This window comes from Bubalus kerabau, chromosome 4 (genome assembly GCF_029407905.1).
Source record: "Bubalus kerabau isolate K-KA32 ecotype Philippines breed swamp buffalo chromosome 4, PCC_UOA_SB_1v2, whole genome shotgun sequence".
Lineage (NCBI taxonomy): Eukaryota > Metazoa > Chordata > Mammalia > Artiodactyla > Bovidae > Bubalus > Bubalus kerabau.
Window position 1 is genome coordinate 12086251 of NC_073627.1, and position 15861 is coordinate 12102111.

Genomic DNA, 15861 nt, shown 5'->3' on the forward strand with positions numbered 1-15861 from the left:
GTGGGTGTGGGAAAGGAGAAGATGAGTGGGAACCCTGAGCCTTTTTTTTTTTAATTAAATTTTTTTTTAAATTTTAATTAGAGGACAAGTGCTTTACAATGCTGTGTTGGTTTCTGCCTCACAACAATGTGAATTGGCTATAAGTATACACATTTCCCCTCCCTCTCGAGCCTCCCTCCCAGCCTCCACCTCCATCTTACCCATCTCTGTCCTCACAGAGCACCAGGCTGAGTGCCCTGTGTTCTATAGCTATCTATTTTACACTTGGTAATACATATATTTTCAATGCTACTGTTTCAATTCATCCCACCCTCTCCTTACGTCCCTGTGTTCACAAGTCCATTCTCTTGTGTCTCTATTCAGCTCAGTTCAGTCGCTCAGTTGTGTCCAACTCTTTGCAACCCCATGAACCACAGCACTCCAGGCCTCCCTGTCCATCACCAACTCCCAGAGTTTACCCAAACTCATGTCCGTTGAGTCAGGGATGCCATCCAACCATCTCATCTTCTGTCATCCCCTTCTCCTCCTGCCTTCAATCTTTCCCAGCATCAGGGTCTTTTCAAATGAGTCAGCTCTTCACATCAGGTGGCCAAAGTATTGGAGTTTCAGCTTCAGCATCAGTCCTTCCAATATCTCTATTCCTGCCCTGCAAATAGGTTCATCAGAATCACTTTTCTAGATTCCATATATATGCATTAACCCGGGGCCTTTTAATAAAACAGTGATGCTCATCCTAAATGACATTTGTAGCATCACATGGGCCTGTGCGAGGACCCTCACAAAAGTTCTCAGGTGGGTGCTCATGGTAGGTTGTGGCTGTGAGCCGTAACGGCCCTGGGATTCTTGGCTTCCAGAGGAGAGGATTTTGATCTGGGGCCAGAGACAAGGCTTGACCACTTGAAGCTTTTGTGTAGCAAAGTTTTAGTAAAGCATAAAAGAGAAAGAGGAAGCTTCTGACGGACATCAGAAAGGGGCAGGAGAATATCCCTTTAACAGTTTTTAGCAAGGCATCTTATACTTGTTAGCAAGCCGTTGATCACAGAAGAAACACCTCAAGGCTGAGAGAGTTCTCCTACAACATCCATATCTGCACAACGGGAATCCTTTCTGGAGGAGAATGTCTCTGGGCGAGATATACTGTATACCTCTTGAAGGAAAACAGACTTGCAAACAAGATACATTAACATAACTTAAGAGAAACTTTTCCATCAGTAAGATGTACTGTTTTGTTGGGCAATTAGCAGGTCAAGAATGGAAAACAGTTACTTTCAGGCAGAACTGATTGTAGTCATCAGTTCAGTTCAGTTCAGTTCAGTCGCTCAGTCGTGTCCGACTCTTTGCGACCCCATGAATCCCCGCACGCCAGGCCTCCCTGTCCATCACCAACTCCTGGAGTTTAATCAAACTCATGTCCATTGAGTCGATGATGCCATCCAGCCATCTCAAACTTTTTTTAAGTTCCACACTTCTTTTTCTACCTTTTATAATTAATTGTGCCACCAAGCTGGGATAAGATAGATGGAGCCATTCCAATGGGCCTTCTTGCCACAAGCACCCTGTAGGTGTATGCTCTGTGGCAAGAATAATTAAATCCCATCCTCTGGTAGTATTAATCCTAATTAACTGATCATTTAAGGCCTTATCCACATTAACAAGAGCCGATTCGGCCTCACTAGTCAATTCTGTCTTAGAACTAGGATCAGGATCGCTTTTGAAGCAATTAAACAGAGGCTTTAAATCTGCAGTGGTCAGTTTTAAATGTAGGCATATCCAATTAATATCCCCTAATAATTTCTGGAAATAATTTAAAGTTAGTAAACGATCTTTCCACAGCTGCAAAGGGGCATGACTCACGGTATGGGTATTTAATACTCTCCCTAAATAAGAAAAAGGAGGATTTACTTGTATCTTATCTGGAGCTATCTTTAAATCCCAGCTTTCCAAGGCCTCAATCAATTCAGATAAAATTTGTTGCAACAAGGCTCTGTCCTTATAAGCTGCATATCATCCATATAATGTATCAAATATAGATCTTTATACTTTCCTCTAACATTTTGCACAGCTTGGTCTACAAATTTCTGACACAAGGTAGGGCTGTTTTTCATTCCCTGAGGCAAAACCTTCCATTGAAACCTTCTATAGGACTGTTTAAAATTAGCTGAAGGGAGACTGAAAGCAAGCCATTTATAATCCTGATCAGCCAGGGGAATGGTAAAGCAACAATCCTGTAGATCTATAACTATCACATTATACTGAAAAGGCACAGCCACTGGGAAAGGGAGGCCTGGCTGGAGGGCCATCATGTCTTCCATAGTTGCGTTTATAGCCCTCAAATCTTGTAACAATCTCCATTTTCCTGATTTTTTCTTAATAACAAAAATAGGAGTATTCCAGGGGCTATTAGAAGGCTCTATATGGCCGGCTGCCAATTGTTCCATAACTAAATGCTGTAACTTTTCAGCTGTTAAAAGCCATTGTTCCACCCATACCAGATCATCAGATTTCCAGGTAATAGGGTCGGCAGCAAGAGCAACAGCCTCTAGGATAAATTTGAATATCCCAGACCTTCTGTATTTTCGTTAGGAACCGCCTCTAATGGAGAAACAATTTTCTGCTGATCTTTACCAAGCCCTTTATCAGGATTATACCTCATTTGCAGCATTTGATTAGTAACCTTTTCATCCGGGCATTAAAAGCATTCCCATCTGGATAACATATCTCTCCCACATAAAGAAAAAGGTAGTAAAGGAATCACATATGGACAAAAAGTGTCTTGTGCCCCCTTCTCATCTGACCATGTCAAAATTTGTGAGCTCTTAGCAACCGAGGGCACTGACCCTATTCCTACCCGGCCGGCACTGGTCAAGCACGTTGGCCAGGACGAGGGCCAATCTTTTCCAGCAATGCAAGAGACGTCTGCTCCAGTATCTAACAGCCCTGACATTTTATTTCCTTGAATTAAAACATCTTTTAAAGGCCTAGAAGCTGTAATTTCCTGCACGCAAAAAGCTAGATCACTAGATCCAAATCCTCTGGGGCCCCTAGCTTGAGAAGTCAAGGTTTCTCCTGTCTGATAATAAGGTAAAAGCAAAAGCTGTGTTATTCTTTGACCTTTATTAATTTGCACAGTTTTAGTAGGCAGCGAGATCAAAACTTTAATTTCCCCAGTATAATCAGAATCTACTACACCAGGCACCACTGAAATTCCTTGTAAAGAAAGCGAGCTAAGCCCCAGCACAAGTCCTACAATGCCCTCAGTTAGGGGGCCAGCCACTCCCATTGGAATCGGAGTAACCGGTCAGGGGTTAATATTGTTGCGGTGGTGGAACTGAGGTCCAGTCGTGCGCTACCTGGGGTTGATTGGCACGGCTTGTTGTCCCTGCTTGGCAGGACATTGCCAGCAAAAATGCCCCATTTGGCCACAAGAGAAACATTTTTTATTTGTAGAATCGTTTCCATTACGATTAATCTTTTTTTTTTTTTTTTTTTAGCCTGGGTGAGGCCCCCCGAGGGGGTTTTCTCGTATATTGTGCATGCGGCTGCTTTAAAAGCTCCTTTGTTTAAAAAAAAAAAAAAAAACAAAAAAAACCTCTTTATCTTTCTAAGCCTTAGGCAATGCTCTGGGAGGCTTTGGAGGCAAAATGGGGAACTCCTGGGCCCTGGGAGGCACAAGTGGAGGTGGCGGTGGTCGCCTTAAATAAGAAAGTGGTGGATAAATTTTTAAAGCTTTGCGTAGACGGGGAGGGGGCTTGCCAGAGCCCCTGGCCGCAGCGTCCTGTAAACCCTCTACTTCCTCAGGAGGTAGAGCACAGTCTCCCTCCTTTCCTTCGTCAATGGCAGAAAACATGATCTGCGCAGAAGGTGGAGACCCACCATCCACCGCTATAGCCTCCCCCATAGGCTATCTAACAGCCTCATGACGAGGGTCCAGGACATTTCTAATCATATTCCACAGAGCAAAAGCATCTACAGGAACCATTTCTGGCCCATGCAAAGTATAAAACAAACGTAGAAATTTAGACAGTCTTCCTGTGCTTACTTTAACACCTTTATGGGCTAACATATGAAGTAATATTTCAATAAACATTTGTCTATTCTTAGATGCAGAGAAACCCATTCTTCTAGAGAATATTCTTACTGATTCTGTACCCTCCTCACCCTGCCTAAACTGCAGAGGGGTGCCAGCCACCCACAGGTACAATCCTGACCATCCTGCGTTACATTCCCAGATTACTTCCTCTTCAGTATCCCCTGTTCTGGGCGCCACTTGCCGGAGTCCAACTCCAGCAACAAGGGATTCAACCTGAAGAGATGACGGTGTCGGCCAGTGAGACAGCCTCTCATTTTTCTATGGACTGCTTGTTTATTCCAAGTTTAAGTTTCTCTTTTATACTTTTACAAAAACATTAGGCCAGAGGTTTGACATTTTCAGTTACCCCCTCCCAGATTTATTATCTCCATAAATCATTGTTGCTCTTCCGAGTTCCTGCTTTAGTGATTCTTGCGGAATCAGCCTTATCATCTATTATCTACCTCTTCTAATGTGTCCTATAGTTAACTTGTGATTACATTGTAACTCATGCTATATTCCTCAGTTTACTACTTATCTTCCTAAATCCTGTTTGCCCCTAACATCCTGAGCTCACTGTCTCTTAAAAAGTCTTCTAGCTATAGTGTCTCTAAAAATTCCTAACTTCTATCAGTTCAGTTCAGTTCAGTCACTCAGTCGTGTCTGACTCTTTGCGACCCCATGAATTGCAGCACGCCAGGCCTCCCTGTCCATCACTAACTTCTATAAGCTATAGTAAAATATGCTAACTTTACAACATTCCTTAAATCTTTAACTTCCAATTATTTTAATTATTTCTAAGCCCTAAATTCAGTAAACTTCTTTGCCATAAACATTCTCCTCACAAATAGGCTTCAGATATCAATCCCTCCCATGGCCTCAAGCTACGGCCTATGTGCTCATCCTGGAACACTCTTTTGTAAAAGTCCTTGAACAAATGTCAATGATTAACTTTATGAATTATTTTCTGAGCACAACTGCAGAAGGCTTTTTGCCTTCTCATGCTCCTCTCAAGAACAATAAGCACCTTAATATTCCTTTTCAGTCAACTCAGCTGAGGAGAGGCAAAGACAAGTCAGAATTACAAGGCCTAACTCCTCATCCCGGGATCCATGCCTGCGGAATGAGGAGAGGGGGCTGGGGACCGTGCCTTCATTTTGTCAGTAATGCCTAATGCGGCTCCCGACAAATTCCGGGAGTTGGTGATGGACAGGGAGGCCTGGCGTGCTGCAATTCATGGGGTCGCAAAGAGTCGGACACGACTGAGCAAATGAACTGAACTGAACTGAACTGAGGTTGGTCATAAGTTTTCTTCCAAGGAGCAAGCATCTTTTAATTTCATGGCTGCAGTCACCATCTGCAGTGATTTTAGAGCCCCCCAAAAATAAAGTCTGTCACTGTTTCCAATGTCTCCCCATCTATTTGCCATGAAGTGATGGGACCAGATGCCATGATCTTAGTTATCTGAATATTGAGTTTTAAACCAACTTTTTCACTCTCCTCTTTCACTTTTATCAAGAGGCTCTTGAGTTCTTCTTCGCTATCTGCCATAAATGTAGTATCATCTGCATATCTGAGGTTATTGATATTTCTCCTGGCAATCTTAATTCCAGCTTGTGCTTCATCCAGCCCCATGTTTCTCATGATGTACTAGCATATATGTTAAATCCGGTCCCATCACTTCATGGGAAATAGATGGAGAAACAGTGGAAACAGTGTCAGACTTTATTTTTTTGGGCTCCAAAATCACTGCAGATGGTGACTGCAGCCATGAAATTAAAAGACGCTTACTCCTTGGAAGGAAAGTTATGACCAACCTAGATAGCATATTGAAAACCAGAGACATTACTTTGCCAACAAAAGTCCGTCTAGTCAAGGCTATGGTTTTTCCTGTGGTCATGTATGGATGTGAGAGTTGGACTGTGAAGAAGGCTGAGGGCCGAAGAATTGATGCTTTTGAACTGTGGTGTTGGAGAAGACTCTTGAGAGTCCCTTGGACTGCAAGGAGATCCAACCAGTCTATTCTAAAGGAGATCAGTACTGGGTGTTTTTTGGAAGGAATGATGCTAAAGCTGAAACTCCAGTACTTTGGCCACCTCATGCGAAGAGTTAACTCACTGGAAAAGACTCTGATGCTGGGAGGGATTAGGGACAGGAGGAGAAGGGAACGACAGAGGATGAGATGGCTGGATGGCATTACTGACTCGATGGACATGAGTCTGAGTGAACTCCAGGAGTTGGTGATGGACAGGGAGGCCTGGCGTGCTGCAGTCTATGGGGTCGCAAAAGGACACAACTGAGAGACTGGAGTGGACTGAACTGAACTGAACAGGGCCTGGCTGCGGGTCCACTGGAGGGCGCCACTCGACCGGGGATTCCGGCCACACCCACGTGAGCTCCGCAGAGTCTGCCGAAGTGGGAGGGGCGGGACCCAGGACTAGAGAAACGAAACCTTGCCTACCGGCGGCACAGTGGGCTCGGGAGCCGCCTAGGTGAGAACTAGCGGGCCGGGCTGGGGTGCACAGTTGCAGGGACCGGGCGCGGGTACCTTGGACACAGGTCTCGAGGGGGCGGAATGCGGGTTTACGGGGAGGGATGCCGAGTCCCGTGAGTGCAGGGCGCAAGTTACCCTGGTTACGGGCTGTCCCACTGGTCGGAGTGGCATTCCCCTAGAGGCGAGAGGGTCCCATGGATCAGGGTTCCCGCCGAGTCTGGTCCTGGGTCGCGGTGGCCCGGCCCGAGGCGCTGCCGGGGAGCGGCGCTTGCGTCCCGATGCGTCGCGTCCGGCCGCCGTCCGGCCGGCCCCCTCCTTCTTCGGGCGCCAAGTTTCGGTTTCTCTGCGGGTTCCTGGTCCATCCCGGCCCCGCGGGGCAGTGCTGACCCTGCTCTTTGGCCGCGAGCAGCAGGTGGGCGCGGCGGGCCCGAGCGCTTTCCCCGGGCCCCAGCGACGTTCCCAGGGGCCCAGCCTCGGGTTGGACTCCCCGCGGGGAAGTGGTGGACTCCGGCTTTGAACCCAAGAGCACCCTACCTGGGAGGGGGCGCGGCGGGGGCTGATAGACGATGGGGACCGCCAGACCGGGGGCCTCTGGCTCTACCCTGAACTGAATCCTGGGCTTTCACTAATTGCAACAACAGGAAAGTGATGTTGCGAAAAATGCCAGTTATCTTTTATTTCACAGTAACTTTTAGGAGACCGGGATCACTGCCCACATAATCGGGCCGTCCAGAGTGCAGGGTGCTCCTGACTTATCAGGGTTGTCTGACTCATCAGAGTTGTCTATGGCCAGGGGCTGAAGGCCAAGTTGGCGCCCCTCCCGTGATGGCCTTGACAGCTGGGAGTGGGCTGTGGCCCTGGGGGAAGCCAGGGAGGGCTGAGAATGGGGGAGTGGAGGTGGGGGCCTCCACCTGGTTTTCTTTGGTGGTGGTTGGGAGGATGCTGCTGGAAAAAGGGGGAAGGAAAAAAGTCAGGTAACTGAGAGGATAGAGAAGTGTTGGTACCTGCCATAACCCATAAGCCCCTGGTGCTGAGGAGAAACAACAGGACACTTGAGTGAGGAATTCTGATCCCTGCTGTGAGTTTTCTGGTCTGTGTGGAGGCAGAGCTTTGGACAGAGGGAATGCACCTTAGGAGAGAGGACTGGGCCCTGGGGAGTCATCAAGAGTCTTTTAGTGAGAGAGTGCCCAGACTACAGAGATGGTTGTTTCAGGGGGCGTTGGGAGGGGTAGAAGGGAGGTGGGGATCAGGACCCTGAGGGTAACTGCACACTTCAGGTGCTTTTGGTCCTGCTCTCCCCCTACCCAGCCCACCGTCAAGGGAGAACAAGTTGGTGGTGTCAGACAAAGTGAGAAGGAGACTCAGGGACCGCAGGGGGCCGGCAGACAGGGAGTCCCTGTCTGATGGGGTCCTTTGCTTGCCCTCCCAGCTGGGGAAGGAGCCAACTGGGCCACTGTTCCAGCAGAATTCTTGGGTCTGAAGCCAACAGAAGAGGGTGACAGGTGGATCTTTGTGCCCCAAGAACCAAGATACGTGTCTCCACTCTCACCATGGATGAACTCAGTGGTCTCTGGAGGCTGGAGATTCTCAGCCTGAGTCCTGACCTTGCACATGACCCTGACCATGGTTTGCTGCCACCCCCACAGAGGGTGTTCAGAGGGCCAGATGGTCTGTAAGAAGAGTGTAGGCTTAGTAGATGGCAATTCCTGTTATTAGGAATCTTGACCACTGGCCCTGTTATTAAGAGTCCTGACTGTCATCCCCTGTACAGCCCTGGGCTGCCCTGTGCAGGCTGGTTCCTTTGGCAGGCTCTGACTCAGCCATCTGCTGCCAGCATTTCTGCAGTGAGCCAATTAGAGTCTGAGTCCCTTGTCTGGGGCATACAGCAGGTAGCCCCAGTCTCTGTCTGCTCCCCTACTAACCCCAGTCTCCACTCACTTGGCTCAGCTGAACTGGCTCCCAGTCTCAGCTGGGTGGGGACATTTTTAGATTCACTGAGTCTTGTCAGGAGGCTGGGAGGGGCAAACCTGGCCCTGGTGGGGGCAGCAGAAAAGGAAGTGGGTGCTGCAGCCACATGGAAGGGGAGGTTGGGATGAGGAAGACTGGAGAACCTCGGGGGCGGTGATCAGACTAGGTTCCAATTGAGCAGGGAGAACTGGGCTGCTGCAATTTCACTTTCTCAGAAAATGAAACTGAAGCAAGGCTGTGGTCACGTGACAGGTGGCAGGGTATAAAGCTGGCAGCCTCAAGACTCTAGCTTCCAGATCGGCAGAAGCATGCCAGCCCCAGGAATTCCTCTCCCTGGAAGTAAGGAATGTCCTTCCTGCCGGCATATCTCCAAAGAGGAAGCCCCGAAGTTCTGCAGCGAGTGTGGACAGAGGCTGCTTCCTGCAGCCCCCGAAGGAGTAGCAGGTAAGGCCCTGATGGGGCTGGGAGCCTGGTGCAGGTGGTGGGGAGGGCAGTTAGCTCAGTCCCTCTTCCATCCCTAGAAGTGGAGACCTTGACCAGCAGGCATCCCAGGCTAGCAGGTCTTCTGCGACTAGAGAACTGTTTCTAGAGGAAACACTTTCCTTAGAAATACAGTTTTATCCGGTCCTTTGCTGAAAGCATCTGTCACTTTTTAAAGAATTTCAGTTTCATTTCTTGGAGAGAACTTAGAGTTTCCTTGCTCCTTAGGGAATGGGAAGTGTTGGGCTGAGCTGAGGGATCTTAGTGGATTTCAGAGGATGCTGTATAAAGTGGCATCCCAGGCCCCCTTGGTGGGGTAGGGGTCCCCACAGCTTGCACAGGCCCCTTCCCGATGAGGGGTGGCTCATAGGTGCATGAAGGAGGAACCCTGTCAGGTGGTCCTCACCTGCTGACTCTGGTGGGTCCTTGATTCTCTTGATGCCTGGGACATTGGACTGTCTCCCTCTCCTTCTAGTACATGCTAGACATGCTCTGACCGCAGGACCTTTGCACTTCCTGGTCCCTCTGCCTGGAACACACCTTTTCTTAGAGGGCTGCACAGCTTCCCCTATCCCTGCCTTCCAGTCTTCGCTCAGCTGTCTGCTCTTCTGGAGGCCCACTCTGACCACCCAGTTGCAAACTGTGCTTGCCCCACCCCTTCACTCCGAACTGCCCTTCCCCAGGCTATCTGTCCCAGTAGCACTTGGATGACACCATGGTGGGTCTTCAGAGACCTTTGCTCTCTTATTCACTGCTTTATCCCAAGTCTCCCATACATTGCCTGGAACACAGTAGGTGCTCAACAAATAATTGCTGTGTGAACTGAAGAAGGTGCAGTTTGAATCAGGGATGAGATAGATGCCGCCCCCACCCCCCACCCCACCCCCCAACCCCCGACCCCGCCCAGTTCTTTTAATTGGTTCCATTTTGGCTGCATTTGCACAAAGTGCTCCTGTTACAGATGCACTCTTTGGACTGTAAGAGGTATGGAGACGTGGCCACTTTTTGTTGCACTTTTTGTTGTTGCTTTTCTTATTGATTTTTTCTTGTTGCTAATCCTTTGGGAGGAGCTTGGTGGGCAGCCAGTTCCTGATCATCAATTCCTGGTCCAGATGTTGAATCATGGCATGGCATGGCTGAAGTTTTGGTATCCAGTTGTAATTTCCCACCTTCCAGAGCTCCCCACCCCTGGTTACTAGAACATCTGCCTGACTAGAGGGTCTTGGGAGGAGGGGTCTTTGGGACCTCAGAGACTAAAAGCGCAAATGAAACCAATACCAATCAGCTAACCTGTGATTTGCCCAGTGCTATGCTAAATATTGAGGGAGGAGCTATCATCAATCCCCATTTTACAAATGCCAAGAGTGAAGCAAGGAGAGGTAAGTAACTGTTCACAGTCACGCAGCTAGCAACTGGTAGAGAAAAGATTTTGAACTCAGGACCCAGAGCCAGTTCCCTAGAAGGAAGCTGTGGTTAAGGTCTTGTTGGCCTTAGCATCGTCGGGGAAGAAGTTTTCCTCTTCCCTTCTAGGTCCTTTTGGCTTGTCTAAGAATTAAATTGACATGAGATGGATTAACAGGAGAAAAATCAGGCCTTCATTTGGGTCTCAAGTCCTGTGCCTGGCGCCTCCTGAGACTCACCCCTTTGGGAGAGTCAACAGGAAAGCTCAATCCTCCTGGCCTCCCTTTAATTTTGTGCGAGGGGCTTTCAAAGGGCTGCTAAGAGCAACTAATGTGTTTTCCAACGTAACAGGGGAAAAAAAGCCTCGTCTAAGAACACCAGGTCATCTTCTAGGGTCTTGCATGTCCAGGCAGATAGGGAGAGCAGGCAAGATAGCCATCCACCTCAGCCCAGTCAGAGGTCATTCTGGAGCCTCTACCCTTAGCAGGGCTCGGTCACTACCAAAGTGGACAGCCCATACCTCTGAGATGCTTGGCATCTCTGCCAGTTCCAGGGGCAAAGGCTTTGAGAGTTTGGGGGAGCTGGTTGGCTTCTAGGCTGCCTGCTTATCCTCTGTGAGCACAGTGAGTGCTAAACAGGGCCATTGTCCTTAGGGCTGGGTCACTGGGGGTGGCCCCTCACCCATCGCTGGGGGTGGGAGGGGAGGAGCTGGGCCCTGATCACTCAGTGTGGGGCACACAGTAGGGCTGAGGACCGGGTGTTGAATGAGACTGCCAGTTTCCTTCTTCTGTCCCCCACCCACTTCCTGCCGGCTTCTATGTCTCTCTCACCCAGCCAAGCCTCTCCTAACAGGAATGGAAACTGAAACCCAACTGTTAGGAGGCTTGGCTGCTGTGGGGGTTGTCTCTACCTTTTAGCCATTTGTAGGTCTGCCAGGCCGGGAGCTCTGGGCATCCTGGACGCTGGCCTCCCTCTGGTGCTGCGGGTGCAAGTTCCTTGCAAACTTGAGCAGGGCTTGGACCCAGAAGGGGCTGTGGTGCAGCTTCCTGGAGGTGCCCAGGATGACTGAATCTGAGGGGGAGTGAGAGGCCACCCAGATAAGGACGTGAAAGTGAAACGTGAAACCCAAGTTCTGTTCATGGAGCCGAAGAATGAATTCTGCAAACTAGCAAAATCATACAGGCAAAGTTTATTTTTAGAAGACAGGGATACAAAGCCCTCAGCATAGACATTGAGAGGGGGTAAAGAACCTCCCAAAAGGCGAGGATTGTAGCAGTTTCATATCTTTACTAGTATTGATCTGTACCTTTTTGGTTGGCTCGTGACCTGAATATATGTCCTTTCTGACCAGTTAGTTTAAACGTCGCAGTGTCCAGTTTGTCATTTTTCTAGCTTTCTTGGATCCCCCAGTTTCTCAGTTTTTCCAGACATTTCAGCAACATCCCTCAACCCTTTCTCAAGACCCCAGACCATTATTTAGGGGCTAGATGTATGTTTAGGAGCTAATTGTCTACCTGGAGTTTTTCTCCTTGATAAACTGGACAGCAGTTAATGATTGTCTTGTCCTGGATTTGAAGGTTTTATGACCCTCCAGACCAGGGAGGCATTCCTCTGAATGCCTGGAAATTGGAACAAAGAGTGAGATGCTTACTTGAGAAGAGAAAAGTTGAAATTAAAAAAAAAAAAAAAAAAGAAATCGAGGTCTCAAAGTCTTATACTGTCTAACAATTTCTGCCTCAAAAGGAGAGTGTGTGGAGAGTTCCAAGCCACCCTGGACATAGGTGGAGGGTGACTGGCTTTGCCAAGGGTGATGTGCATCTGGTCTGCTGTGGAGGGCTTCCAATGTCATTAGATCCAGCAGGGCAGAGGGTCAGGAGGCCCTCCCCAACCCCAATTCTCCCCTCTTCTGACAGGTGCCCCAGAGTATCCAAGTGGGACTTCCTCCTTGAGTGCTAAAAGATTATTTTTTGGAAGGGAGGTGGTTTCTGGGAAATGTATTTTTCCTTCTATTTTCTGCATTTCCAAGTTTTTCTTGTTGATGTTTTTATGATAGAAAACAGTAAGATAAGCAGCCCAAGACCCCATAGGCGTCCGGGAAGGATTGAGAGCCACTGGGGAAGCTCCAGAGGCAGCCACCGTGGGAGAGGGTTAGCCCCTCGGGTTCGGGTGTGACTGTGGAGGGCTCACTGGTTAGAGAAAGAGCCACCTGCCTGCCACCACTTGTGGGTCCAAAGATGTGGCCACACTTGGTTTCTGTGGCTGCCTGCACTGGCTGTCGAATTTGTGCCGCAAGGGAGCAAAACATTTCCCTCTTCCCTCCTAAATTCTTGGGCTGTTCAACAATTAAATTGATAAGAGACAGATTCACATTTCATATGTATAGGAGCCCCATAAAAATTTGAGACCCAAAAGGCAGCCAGGTAATTAGAGCTTCTATAACATCCTGACTTAAGGAGCCTGCTAGGATCTGGGGTTACAAAAAAGAGGACTTTTCCCAGGGAGGCAACCTATTTTGGAAAATAGAGGTTGCTCTATTATGTAGATAAGTTTCTTGGTTAAAAGCTGCTTTTGTAATGGCTGTCTTCCTGTTATAGACCCCCTTTCTGATGTAAATCTAAAACTTTGAGGGGGAGTTCAAGAGCTTTTCTTAAATCCCCTGAGTTTTCATTGCCTTCAGCAGGAAATAACCCTGGGTGATAAAGTAGCTCTTTGAGGCGGGAAATTCTGCTCCCCTTCAATGCCCACCACACCTGACCCGGGGGCTGTCGGGTGGTGGGAGGATTGGGTGGGCTGGGAGAATTGCATTGTTCTATGTAGTGGTTTTAATTTTTTTTTTAATTGTGATAAAGTATTTAAAAACAAGTGATGGGAGAGATGATCACAAACTGAGATATGGGGAAGTCATTGGGGCTTATACACGATTCAGCCTGAACGCTGCGTGAACTGGAACAGCCTGACTCATGGCCTGTCAAACATGCCTCACACATGTGCTTTAGCCGTTAGCAAGAATGCTTTGAAGATAGGGATGGATGCGTTCTGTGCTGTGGTGTCCACATCAACACAAACCAACACAAACCACAACCCCCCCAAACTTGAGGTTCCCTTTCCAGACACCAGGGTCTTGCTGACTTGCAGTGTACGTGATAACTACTTCATGGATGTACCCCTCTCATGTTTGGTGTATGTTCTTTGTTCTGACAAGGTGTAAAACTGAGGACCAGGCTTCAGCAGAGCAGTTCCTCGGAACTATTGAGAGGCTGCCACCTGGGCTGTAGTCCTCAGTTTTGCTTGAATAAAACTCTCTTCTAGAGGGTTTTCCTGGTGGCTCAGTGGTAAAGGATCCACCTGCCATTGCAGGAGACATGGGTTCGATCCCTGAATTGGGAAGAGAAGGTCCCCTGGGGAAGGAAATGGCAACTCACCCCAGTATCCTTGCCTGGGAGATCCCATGGACAGAGGAGGCTGGCAGGCTACAGTCCATGGGGTCACAGAAGAGTTGCACACAACATAGTGACTGAACAACAACAATTCCTTATTATAGATTGATTATTGATTATTTGCTTTGATGCACAAACTTTACCAATTTAAACACATTTTAACTGGACAGTTGAGAAATATGACAGGACCATTTCCTATCATATCAATAAAGATGTCACAGTCACCAGCAGTTGCAGCCACTGTGAATGGTGAGCTGGTGAGCCCTGAGAGAACCCAGGAAGGAAAGAATACCTGCTACCTAGCAGCCATCGTCCGACACAACTGAAGTGACTTAGCAGCAGCAGCAGCAGCCATCAGACTGTAGCCACTCCCTGTGGTGAGCCCTGAGGAACTCTGGATGTGAAAGCAAGATACTGGCCCCAGATATCTGAATCAATCAAATGAATGATTTCAGTGAGCCCAGACATTTGCATCTTCCCATACATAGAAAAGTGCTAAATTTCTTAATTTGGGTTACCTGGTTTTCTTTAATTAACAATAATCTTTTGATGTTCAGGCTCCCTGCCCTTTGTTGCAAAGCTTCTGTGTCACCTGGCTCCTCCCCTTGCCTCCTTGGAGCAGTTCTCATGGGATAACTTGAGATCCTGTCTTGGGGGCTTGAAGTCCAAAGAATTCCCACTGAATAAAACACATAACTCTCAATGTTTAGGTTATGAGTATTTTTTTTTTAGATTATTTATTTATTTGGCAGTGTCAGGCTCAGTAGTTGCAATGTGGGCTTAGTTGCTCCGAGGCATGTGGGATCTTCCTTCCCCAGCCAGGAATAGAACCTGTGTCCCCTGCATTGCAAGGTGGATTCTTAACCACTGGACCACCAGGGAACTCCTGAGGTTATGAATATTTTTTTTCAGTTGACACAGTTAAGTGGCATTAGGCACAGTCACACTGTTATGCAACCAGTCATCACCATCCATCTCCAGAATTTCTTCCTGTTTTCACACAGAAACTCTGTCCGCATTAGACACTAACCTCCCTCCCCAACCCCCAACCCCTGGCATCTGCCATCCTACTTTCTGTCCCTGTGACTTTGACTGCTCTAGGGAACCTCATATGAAAGCTTGAGGCATTTGGAATTTTCTTTAGCCTTCAGGACAAGGCAGATGCAGGGAGGGGTGGGGATTGCTGTGGGAGGGCAGGGGAAGCAGATCCAGAGCTGCTGCTGGGGTTCATTTCGGAGCCCAGAAGTAGAGTCTGTACAGCTGATTGTTTTAGGTTTAACTAAGGTGGAAACAGTGTCAGACTTTATTTTGGGGGGCTCCAAAATCACTGCAGATGGTGACTGCAGCCATGAAATTAAAAGACGCTTACTCTTTGGAAGAAAAGTTATGACCAACCTAGATAGCATATTGAAAAGCAGAGACATTACTTTGCCAACAAAGGTCCGTCTAGTCCAGGCTATGGTTTTTCCAGTGGTCATGTATGGATGTGAGAGTTGGACTGTGAAGAAAGCTGAGTGCCAAGGAATTGATGCTTTTGAACTGTGGTGTTGAAGAAGACTCTTGAGAGTCCCTTGGACTGCAAGGAGATCCAACCAGTCCATCCTAAAGGAGATCAGCCCTGGGATTTCTTTGGAAGGAACGATGCTAAAGCTGAAACTCCAGTACTTTGGCCACTCATGTGAAGCGTTGACTTATTGGAAAAGACTCTGATGCTGGTAGGGATTGGGGGCAGGAGGAGAAGGGGACGATAGAGGATGAGATGGCTGGATGACATCACTGACTCGATGGACATGAGTCTGGGTGAACTCCGGGAGTTGGTGATGGACAGGGAGGCCTGGCGTGCTGTGATTCATGGGGTCGCAAAGAGTTGGATACGACTGAGCGACTGGACTGAACTGAACTGAACACATGCTGGTATGAATAACCCATATGTTACGATGGGAGGATATAAAAATTGGTAACCTCCCTCAGTTTACCCCCAGCCCAGACCCTTCACACCCTTATGAACACAA

The 15861-nt window shown here is 48.2% G+C and overlaps 1 protein-coding gene across 7 annotated transcripts in view; it reads left to right on the plus strand.

Moving 5' to 3' along the window:
* Window positions 1-6509: 6509 nt before the first annotated feature.
* Window positions 6510-15861, plus strand: part of LOC129648729 (E3 ubiquitin-protein ligase RNF213-like) — a 121205-nt gene continuing 111853 nt past the window's right edge. For 6 of the 7 annotated variants that reach the window (XR_008712855.1, XM_055575313.1, XM_055575316.1 and 3 more), the window contains exons 1-2: window positions 6510-6561; window positions 8784-8975. Coding sequence is in view for 6 of the 7 variants with exons in the window: in XM_055575313.1 (XP_055431288.1) it covers window positions 8840-8975 (136 nt within the window). In the remaining variant the exon portion in view is untranslated. Of the gene's footprint in view, window positions 6562-6672; window positions 6976-8783; window positions 8976-15861 lie in introns of those variants that run through there. The other variant, XM_055575315.1, reaches the window with a different exon arrangement.